This window comes from Neomonachus schauinslandi, chromosome 14 (assembly GCF_002201575.2).
Source record: "Neomonachus schauinslandi chromosome 14, ASM220157v2, whole genome shotgun sequence".
Taxonomy (NCBI): domain Eukaryota; kingdom Metazoa; phylum Chordata; class Mammalia; order Carnivora; family Phocidae; genus Neomonachus; species Neomonachus schauinslandi.
The window spans coordinates 82,225,389-82,236,218 of NC_058416.1; the positions used below are offsets into that span (position 1 = coordinate 82,225,389).

The 10,830-nt window shown below is 57.2% G+C and overlaps 1 protein-coding gene across 1 annotated transcript in view; it reads right to left on the bottom strand.

Moving 5' to 3' along the window:
* The window catches only part of DTX1 (deltex E3 ubiquitin ligase 1), a 33,960-nt gene that overhangs the window by 16,501 nt on the left and 6,629 nt on the right, over positions 1 to 10,830 (bottom strand). The window contains exon 2 of the mRNA XM_044921127.1: positions 2 to 479. Within this exon, the coding sequence (XP_044777062.1) occupies positions 2 to 479 (478 nt within the window). The remainder of the gene's footprint in view (position 1; positions 480 to 10,830) is intronic.

A 10,830-nucleotide genomic window follows, 5' to 3' on the forward strand; every position in this document is an offset into this window, starting at 1 on the left:
GGGGCGCACGGCGAGCGCGCCCGGCGGCCCTCCCGGCGGCGGCTGCGGGGGCGCGGGGGGCGCCTTGCGGCGCTGCGAGGCCAGGATGGCGTTGGAGGCGGCGCGCGTGCTGTTGACCAGCAGGCACTGCTGGCACGAGCAGGGCTGGCCCGAGCTGGCGCCCACGGGCCACGACTGCGACTTGGGGATGGAGCCGACGGTGAGCGGGTAGGCGAGGTCCAGGCGGCGGCGTAGGCGGCGGCGGCGGCGCGTCTGGCGGTTCATCTGCGACATGCTGTTGAAGTAGATGAGGTAGCAGAAGCCGAGCGACGAGAGGTCGAGCCACGGGTGCTGCTTCTCGTAGGCGTTCTGGATGGTGATGCAGATGTCCATGTCGTAGGCCGTCCACGCGCCGCCGTCGTTCTCCCACTCCCACACGATGCCCTTGCCCGGCGCCGACGACGGGTCGTAGAAGTTGCGCCGCACGGGCCGCATGGTACCTGCGCTCACAAGGGGAGGGCGGTCAGAGCGGGGGGGGCGGGCACCCCCCCTCCGGGGTCAGCACCCACACCGGAGCGGTGGCCGCACAGGCCCCGGGGGAGTGGGGAGTGGGGCGGGGGCGAGGGGGTGCGGGGGCTGTTCGGACCCGGGTGCGGGGAGCAGGGACAGCCGGGCCATGGCCATGCGAGCGGGGGGGGGGGGGGGCAGGCCGGCCTTCTTGCCTCATTCCAAACTTCCTTCCTTCATCCATCCCCTCATCGGTGCTTTAATTCAAGCACAAATTCATCTCTTCACTCAACCACTCTTCCATTGGCTCATTTGTTCATTCATTCATTCGCGCCTTAGTTCTTGCATTCATATCGTCCTGGGTTCAGTTCATTCAATAATTCTTTCATTCGATCCTTCATCCATGCCTGCAGTCATCCCTTATGCTTCTCACTGGTGCATGTCTTCTCACTCCCTAATTTAATTCATGCATTCAGCCATTCCCTCATTTACTGCCACCCTATTTAAAAATGTGCCACCCCTCCACATACTTCCTTTTCTCTCTCTCCATCCCTGCTTGGTTTTCTCCATCTGGCATAAGTTATATTTTACCTATTTATCTTGTTTTCTGTCTCCTCTCACTAGAATGTCACCAAGGCAGGGACTTCGTTTTCCTCCCTGCTGTGTCCCCAACGCCTGCACACAGTAGGTGCTCTCAACAGATCATTGCTGAGGGTATGAATGCATTTCCTAGTTCAGACCCTGATCCTTTTGGGGTGTGGTTACTCTTGTGTTCCTTCATGCCTTTTGCTCATTCCTGCGTCTGTCCATCCCTTCGCCCACCAATTCCTTTGTTTTTTAATCATCTGTTTGTTCATGTGTTCCTTCCTTTAACAGACATCTGCTGACTACTCTTTGGAGGGCTCCACGCCCAGTGCTCATTGAAAATGCACAGAACCACATGATAACCCCAGCCAGGTGGGTATTCATGCCCCCATTTGGAAAAATGAGGGCGTTGAAGTTTTGCTCTCAACCACTGCTTCATGTTCCCAAAGCTCTAGGGGCTCCCTGGGAGCAAGGCTCCCTGGCGCACTGCATGAAAACAGAGATAAGGTGAGGTCCAGGCTGCAGGACTTCTCAGAGGCTTTAGCCTGCTCTGTGCCTTGGGACCACTGTGGAGGGATAGTTTTGCTGGGCTCACTCGGCACACCTGCAGGAAGGCTGCACACTTGACTGCTTCTCAGCTGTGGGCAAGTCCCTTCAGCCTGCCTGGGTCTTGGCGGCCCCAGCTCGAAAATGAAGGTGATGCCGAGCTCATGACGCGCCCTCCCCCTCCCCCCCTGCACAGAGCTGCCGGGAGGATTCGGTGAAGAGCCACAGAGCCCAGGGACTAGGCTGGGCACCAGGGGCTGGGAAGCAGACACATTTCATTTCAAGTCCCCACTGCCCAACGTGCCAGCTCTGTGACTGTGGTCCCGTGCCTCAACATCCCTGAGCTCCAGCTTTCTCATCTCTAAAATGGGCATAAGCAACCCCACAAACCCCTTGTGAGGTTGTGAAAAGGACCACTCTGATGATTCCAAAATCCATCATTTCCAGACCCACCCTCTCCCTCTGAGAGCTTGTGGATCCAGCTGCCTCCTCGGCACGCTCCTGAGGAGGTCCAACGGGCATCTCAAACTCACCCCTGGTAAAGCAGAACTCTGATGCTTCCTCACCCTGAACCTGCTCCTCCTGAAGTGGTTCTCATTGCAAATGCTGGATAGAGCTCTATCCTTCCAGCTGCTTGCACCCCAATACCGCCCACCCCCAAATTTGGACTCATCCCTGACTTACCTCATACCTTACATCCAGTCCATTAGTAGACCCAGTCCCCTCTACCTTCAGATACATCCCAGGCCTGACCACTTCTCACTGCAGTGATTCTACCTGGTCTAACCCACTGTCTCTCTCCTGCCTGGACTGTTGCAGTAGACTCACGACTGGCCTCTGCTTCTGCCCTTGCATTCTGTAGTCTGTTCCCCACATGGCAGCCAGAGAGATCTTTTTCAATGCAAATCAGATTACATCTTTCTTCTGCTCAAAATCCTCCCATGGCCTCCCCTCTTACTGGGAATAAAAGCCAAAGTCCTCGCTATGACCTCCAAAGCCCCCATTGTCTACCAAACTCCTCCCATGAGTCTACAAAGTCCCGTCTTCCTCTCTGACTTATTACCTCCCACCTCCCTCTCACTCACTCCACTCCAGCTACCCTGGCCTCCTTGCCGTTCCTCCAACACCCCAAGCACTGTCCAGGCTCAGGGCTTTGTATCTGCTGTTCCCTCCACCTGGTATATTACTTGGGGGGCCCCAGATGTTCTCCTAGTTTCCTTCCTCCTTCCTTTCGGGTCTCTGCTCCAATGTCACCTGTTTAGAAAGACTTTCCCAGACCACCTTCTAACACAGCTGTCCCGGTTGCCATCTTCTTGCCAGGTGTTCTTTTTCTTTTGGCACTCAGCACTACCTGATACGATATATTCATCTGCATACTTTCTTTATTCTCTGTCTCTTCCCACCTGCCTGTCAGCCCAAGAAGTCAGGGACCTTGACTGCTTTGCTCACTGCTATACCCTAGTGCCAAGCACAGAGCCTGGCAGACAGCAGACCCTCACAACGTGGAGTGCATTTCGGCTGTTAACTGGCATAACCCCAAGGTGCCTGGCCCAGGGATCTGCAGCCAGATGGGTGGGGACCCACCATGGACCTTCTTGAAGACCCCCGCCTCCCCCTGCCTTGCTCAGGCTTCTCTCTCCTGAGCACAGACTCTCCCTGACCTTCACTTGGGTCCCTACCCAGGGCTGGAACAGCTTGTCCTCTGCTCTCTCTCTCCTCTGTCAGAATCCCAAGGGTTATGGACTACCCCTGCCTCTGTCAACTGCCCAGACCCCGAGAGCTGGGAAAATCGAGGCAGACAGCTGCAGCCGTGGATGCGAGAGAGACCTGTGAGGATGGAGGCCCTGGACTCCTGTATTGTTCAAGCCGATCATGTGAACACACCCCCCTCCCCCGTCTCCTGGGCTGCCTCATTTTGATGCCTGATTTATCATTTTAATTGAGTGTGTGCATATCGATTTTTTCCTTGACAATGCTCTTCCTCCAGGGCAGGCCTGAGAGGGGGTTAGAGGAAACATTTCTGGATCCCGTTCCTGCTCTGCTCCTGAGTGCTGGTCTTCTCCTCCCAGAGTCTGTTTGCCCGTCTGCAAAATGAGGGCTCGTGAGAGATGATCTTCAGGTCTGATGTGCCTGAAGTCCCGCCCTGAGCCTCCTAGTGAGGGTTAAGGTGCTGTGTTACCTGGAAGGTACAACCCCTGGATGGTAAGGGAAAGGATGGGAACTTGCTTTCGTTAAGCTCTGGGTGTCAGGTCTTGAGCTGGGCAGGGTGGGGTCAGAGATGGGAGGTGCAGAATGAAGTGGTTGAGAGAAACAACTCAGAAATCTCATGGGCCATGTCAAATCCTGGCTCCACACATAGCCTCAGTGTCTTCATCTGTAAAATGGGGGTATGAATACATACCCCCAAAGAATTACTGTAGGACAAAACAAGATAATGCTGGTCATAGGTGCTCAGCAGAGTGCTTGGCCACAGTAGGTGCTCAGTGAATGTTAACTAAGACAGCTGTTATTACTACATACATTACCCGCATTCCCCATGTCCCAGCTCTCATTCACTTGGTGAACTCCTATTCATCCAACAAAACCCTCCCCGTGTCCCCCTCTTCCTGGACTTGCTTTTCTGTTTCTGCTGCTATGGCTGGCACATGCAGCTTTATATTGCCCAAGTGTCCTTGCATTGTCATTAAATCATTCGTTGTTGTTCTTAATCTCCTTTGCTGGTGGATGACTTTCAGGAGGACAAGAACCAGGTCGGACCCACGCCTGCGTTCCCAGCGCCAGGCACAGATCCTTGTGCAAAGGAGGTGTCTGCAACGGAAACAGGCAGCCTACTTGGCACAGGTCAGGGCTCGGAGGGAGTGGAAAGGGGAAGCGGGGACAGGGCTGGAAAGGCCGGTGTTGGCCAGCCCCATGACAAAGGACTCCGGGAGCCCCTCCCAGCAGGTCAGGGCCAGCCAGCCCAGGCGTCCCTCTCTCCAGGGCTCTATTTACCAGGTATCGATTTTCCTGCCTGTTTACTGGTAGTTATTAAAGGCTGCGTCCCTGGAGTCCTTTTCAAACGAGATTGGAACCTGGAGAGCTGGAGTAATTAGGGCAGCTGCCATCCTCCCTGCTGGGCCCTGCACCCTGTCGTGTCTGCCGCCCACCCATCCGTCCACCTCGGGCTCAGGCTGGCCGGGGACCAGGCCGAGGGGGGCCGGCTGGGTCCTGGGTGACCTGCCTGGGCTGCAATCTTCAGATTTCCAAGGGAGCAAGAACACTTCTCCCCAGTGGCTTTGGCCTAGATTTTTGGCCAGAACAATGGGTCTAAGATGGGGCCAGAGGTTCTACAGCCTGGGAAACTGGGGGCCTGGAAGCACAGCTGGTCTTTCTCACCCACCCACTCCGCTGGGTGTCCCTGAGCAGACCACTCCCCTCTTGGGCCCCCAGGGCGCCCAGCTGCAGTGACCACAGCGACGGGGGGGGGGGGCATGCTCCCGTGGCCATTAGGGACCTGTGTCAAGCACGGACCGTTTCTGGGCCTGTTTTTGTGTGTCTGCTTTTGTTGTCTGTCCCCCAAACTCCCCTTCGTTTCTTAAGAATGTTTGGTTGAAAAATTCCAATCTTGTTCCAGCTGCACTGAGGGAAAAGGGGCTTTGGCCAAATGTCAGCTGGAGGATTTCAGGAGCTGGGCCCCGGAGACCGGGCGTGGGGGTGGCCGCGGCCACTGCAGCCAGTGAGTGGTTCACGCCTGGGGCAGAGACAAGCAGAGAGATCAAAACACAGGGGGAGGGAGAGATGGGGGGGGGGGGGGGGCGCAGAGACACAGAGAGACACACATGCACAGAGAGACTGCTCAAAGGGAGGCCTCGATCAAAATGGGAAGTGCTGCGGCAAGGGGGTACCAGGAGACCTGGGGGCAGAGGGCGAGACCAGGTGGGAGAGACCTAAAGAAACAAAAGCCCAGACCTAGAGACTGAGAGCACCATGGAGAGTCAGGGAGCACAAGAGAGTGAGGCCAAGAGACAGGGAAGAGCCGGGAGGAGAGCCGAGGGGGCAGATAGTAGCTACCGCAGTAACAACGAAGCGAGCATTTATTGAGCACCTACTGTGTGTCAGATGCTGCGCTCGGCACTTTCCTTCACTAACTCATTTTCTCCTTGCACACGGTTTCTTCCAGGGAGGGACCAGGATTATTCCCGTTTTACAGGTGAGGCAACTGAGGCCCAGAGAAGTGAAACCTTGGGAGGGCTGGGGGACTGACGCTCCATTCATGGAATAAAGGAGAGTCCAGGGTGGACTGGTTCTCAGGGGTTCAACCCAGCTAAGCGGTAGCCCAGCCTAGAATACCTCCAGCGACGGGGAACTCACTACCTCAGCTTCGCTCTCTGTGTTTAGCTGTGAGAGGTTTCTGCCCTGAGAATGTGGTGCTGATCTGACCCCCTTCCTGGAGGTGGGCTGTGTGGGTGTCTTAGCACCCAGCTTTTGGCATTAAGAAGAAGCTGACTGTAGAGAAGGGAGGGCCCCATGCCCTCCTGCCTTCCCCTCGGCCTCCAAAGGGCTCCTCCCTGAACGGAGCCAGCCCTGAGGCCAGGAGGGGACCCCTCCCTCTGGGGGCGGCTTCCTGCAGGGAAGTGATCTCAGTTTGGGGGCACCCAGACCCCAATGAGAAAGAGGGCCCCGTGGGAGGTGGTCATGGGACTTCCTGTCAGGTGGAGGGTGTCCTGTTGCAGGCCTGTGACCGGAGGTTGGGCAGTGGGTTGAGCATGAATTGAGCACCCACTAGATGCTGGGCCCCAGTGAGGGACTTTACTGACTCCTCCACCAACCCAGAAGTAATCATAACACCAACAGTTCTGTGGCTCTGGTTCGTGTCAACTCATTTAATCCTCATGACAGCCCGATGAGGTAGGGATATCCTTACCCCATTTTAGGGGCGACGAAATGGAGGCACAGCAGTTTAAGAAGATGCCCAAGTGGTCTCGCCAGACCCCGTTACCCGGCTGCCTGGCTCCCATGGCTGTTCCCTTTACTGCTCTGCTCTACTCCCACGAGCCTGTTTCCCGGAGGAGGAAACTGAGGCATGGAGGTTGGGCAAGGCACACGGCTGAGGCTCCAGCCTGCTATTTGACCCTCCAGAATAGAGGTCCTCTCCCTTAACCCCCACCAACTGTCTGCATGGCCAGCGCCCCCCCGACAGCAAACAGCAGCACCTACAACCATCCCGATTTATCGAATGCTTCTGCTGTGTCAACTCCTGTGCTGGGGGGTCACGGGCGCCCCCCAGTCTCCACATCAGCCCGATGGGGTTTAGCCCCATTTGGAAGATGGGGCAAGCCAGGCTCCTTGAGAAGATGAGGAGGGGTGGCTGGGGCAGGGGCCAGGCTGGGATCTGCAGGCTCTGGCCCCAGGGCGCCCCGCCCCAAGCCCACACCCTGGGATCAATAATCCCGCAGCATTCTGTTTGCCTTCAAACTCTCCCAGGGGACTCGTCAGGCAGAGCTGTGGCCCATTAGTGGTTTCTGCACGTTTGAAGCTGGCCCAGGCTCCCCAGGGTCGGCCGGCAGCCAGGCCAGGGCCATGGAGAGGAGAGGGGAGGGGCAGGGAAGGCCGAGGGGCTGCCTGGCACTGGGAGAGGTTGCTGCCTTCAAATGGGGTCCGAAAGGCCCTTGTCCCACAGGCTGCCGGCAGCGGGCTGTGCCCACTGTATGTGCTGCGTGTGGGGCTTCTCGGTGGCCTGGCTTCTAGCGCACTTGGGTTTGGCCCCCCTGGCACTAGCAGCAACAGCTGCAAGAGGAAACGAGGGAGTGGGGAACAGAAGGAACAGACGGCCTCCAGCTCCTGGAGCCCTGTGTGGCCCTGGACAACTGACCCGACTGCTCTGAGCCTTTCCTTCCTCATCTCTGAAGTAGACATCGTAATAGTAGTAAATGCCCACCGAGGGCCTACTACGCGCCAGGGTCTGTTCTAAGCGCTTCAGGAGGCCAACTCTTAGTCCACACAATGCCCTGCAGAACGGTACCGTTATTATCTTGCACTGTACAAATGCTACAGCACAGAGAGGCGGAGTGACTTGCCCCAAGTCACACAGCTACTACGTTATGAAGCCAGGATTTAACCCAGAGGGGTCTGGACTTCTACCCACTTCCACCGCCACCACCCCGTCCAAGCCACCATTAGGGCTGGCCTCGACTACCGTGGTAGCCTGTGCCCTGCGTGTGAGCTTCCACCCTCTGCACCCTGCAGTGCATGCTCACGTGGCAGCCAGAGCCAAACTCAAGTCTGACCACATCACTCCGCTGCTCAGTACCCATCAGTAGCTCCCTAGTGCCCTTCGGAATCAGTCTAAGCTCTTCAGCTCCTCTCTGAGACCCATCACAAGCTGTCTGTGCAGCCTCATACTCTAACCACACCAAACTTCTAGTTATTTTCTGAACACATCATGCATGCTTGTGCCTCTGCGGATTTGCACACGCCACTCCCTCTAACACTCCATTCACCCACCCCACTTTCCTCCCTGCCGAGTTCCCAAGCACTCTTCCTGGCTCAGCTCAAGCTCTATCCTCTTGGAATTTTCTCTGCCATCCTTAGGGAGAATCACACCCTTCTTGGGGCTCCCATAGCACCTTGCACCTGCAGTACCCCCGTTAAAGCACATAGCTCACTAAAATATTGAGGCTGTGTTCCCTCCAGCCTGGGAGCCTCTCAAAAGTTGGGTTGGCTTTCAGCCACCTTAGCATCCCCTGATAGCCAGGAACGTAGGGATAGGCACTTAGAAAATGCTAGCTGAATGAAGGAAGGAAGGACCAAATATATGCGAGGGAACCTAACTGAATGCTACAAATGACTAGCTTGGAGATTGCAAGTTAGTGGTGGATGTGAGTTTGTTTTGGTTTGCGTGCTATTTACATTTTTAAAAATGACCAGCATTTAAAAACTGGGGTAGACTCACTCAAGTCTGGATTTCAAAAATCCCAAAATATCCAAAGATGTGGCCACAGGGACTGGCCTCCTTGGCAACCGTTAGCAGAAACTGAGCCACCGCCACCACATTCATGGGTTTGAGTATTTATTGGGCACCTACTGTGTACCAAGCACTAAAGAACAACAGTTGAAAACCTTTGCCTTCCCAGCCACCGCACACACTTCTATTAGCTGCCCAGGCTCCGTCAGCATCTGAGTTTTCCGCCTCTGTCAAGGTGGGGGAACTGGGTCCCAGAAAGAGCAGGGACTTGGCCCAAATGCCCTAGAAATTAGAGGCAGCTCTTGAGCCCGGCCCCCTTCTCTTAATTCCACTGTATCAGGTGACGAACACCTTGGCATGAACGAACCCTTGTTCTCTAGAAAAGCGGAGCCTCTCTAGAAGGAGGGCCCCATAATGGTGTGATCTCGGGTAAACTGTATGCTTCCTCTGGCGTGTTTTGCTTGTGGTGGGAGGGACAGGGGACAAAGGCCCAGCAGTGGCAGGGCACAGCCTGTCATCAGGAGGAGCGGTGGCTATGCTGCGGCTGCTGGCAGGACTGGCCTGGCCACCAGCGCTGCCTCCTTTGATTGCCTTGTCCTTTGTTCCGCATTTCAGGGCATTCAGCTCCAGGGCCCGGCGCCAGACTCCCTCCCATATCCCATCATCGGCCTGCTACTACCTCCTGGGCAGGTGGAGGTGGCAGCCTGGAGCAGCTCCAGAGCTACAATGGGAGGAGCCCAGAGAGGGAGAGGAGCTTAGACAGGGTGGCGGAGCAAGGACACAGCCATCCAGGATCCAGAGGAGACTGAGCCCCCAACCTGGTCGCTCGTGGGGCCCTGAGGTGAGGAACAGCCCCACATCCTGGGACCTCCTTGGTGCCTGGCCTCCTGTATCACACCAGATAGAAGGGCCTTGAGGGCGGGGGTTTGTCTGTCCTGTTCGCTGCTGCATCCTCAGGGCCTAGGACAGTGCCTGGCACATTGCAGGTGCTCATTACCTTCCTGCTGCCTGCATGAAGGAAGGAATACTGACCACAATCCCCTGCGATAGGTACTGTTGCCGGGGCCACATCACAGAGAAGGGAGGGAGGGCAGTTTACCCAAAATCACAAGCCTGCTCCCCTCCTCCCCCCACCAATACCAGAGAGCAGCTGGGGAGGGAACCTGGAGCCTGGGCCTCACCAGCAAGGCTCCCTGAGGCAGTCAGATCCAGCTTTTGGGCCCCATGTCCTCAGCAGGATTCAGCCAGGGGCAGCCGGGGGCTGGTGGGGGTGTCTGTGTCAATCAGGAGGCTGTGGGGGCTACGGGGTGGGGGGGATGACTGTCTTGGGCCCTGGAGGCTGTCCTGGGGGTGGCTACCCTGGGGTGTGATGAAGGAGTTAGTGGAAAGAGGGAGGCCCCGGGAGACATGGATGTTGGGGGAGGGGAGCCGGGGAGGGCCCTGGGCACCCTCCACACCCTGAGAACTCCACACTGGGGAGCGGAACTAGGGACCCCCTCGCCCATGGCCTGAATGGGCACCGTTGCTGTGACCGGTTCTGCCCCATCACCTCCCCACCCTGACCCCTCCTCATTACCCTCCAGTCACGTGTGCTATCACCTCCCCATTAGAACTCCCATGCCTCCTCCTTCACTCCTTATCATCTTCTTCCCACCCTCCATCAGCACCCCCACGGAACCCCTACTGTCCCCTGTCCCCTCCCCACGACAGCCACTATCATCCTCCCTGACGCCACGGCCTTTATCATGCCCAGACTTCACCTTACTGATAATAGCGCCCATCAGTCCGCGTCCCCTCCCCCGCCACAGCGCTCATCACAGCTCCCTCACCTCTGGGTCAGACTCCACAGCTCCCTCGGAAGGACGCAGCGGGGAGAAGGAGGGGCAGGGGACAGGGGAGGAGCGGGAAAGAGCTGGCTGTGAGGGGGCTCTGACCCAGGATACCCCCAAGCCCCCCCACCCACCCCAACGCGGGGGCGGGGCGCTGGCAGCTCTGTCCAAGGTGCTGGAGCTGCCAGGCCTGGCACAGTGTGGGTGCAGCAGACCCGGATCTGAATGTCCCACCCACTTCTTCTTAGCTCAGGCCCCCCCACCCTCTGAGCCTCAGCTTTGCTGTGTGGAAAATGGGGCGATGCCCACTGGCTGGGTGGAGGAAACCCGACGGGCTGTAAGGACGTGCCTGCGTCAGCCCCCGCCCAGCCTGCTTCAGCTCTGGCTTCCAAGGGCTGGTGATTAACGAGGCTGGTCCTGCAGCATGGCTCTGGGTCCCCT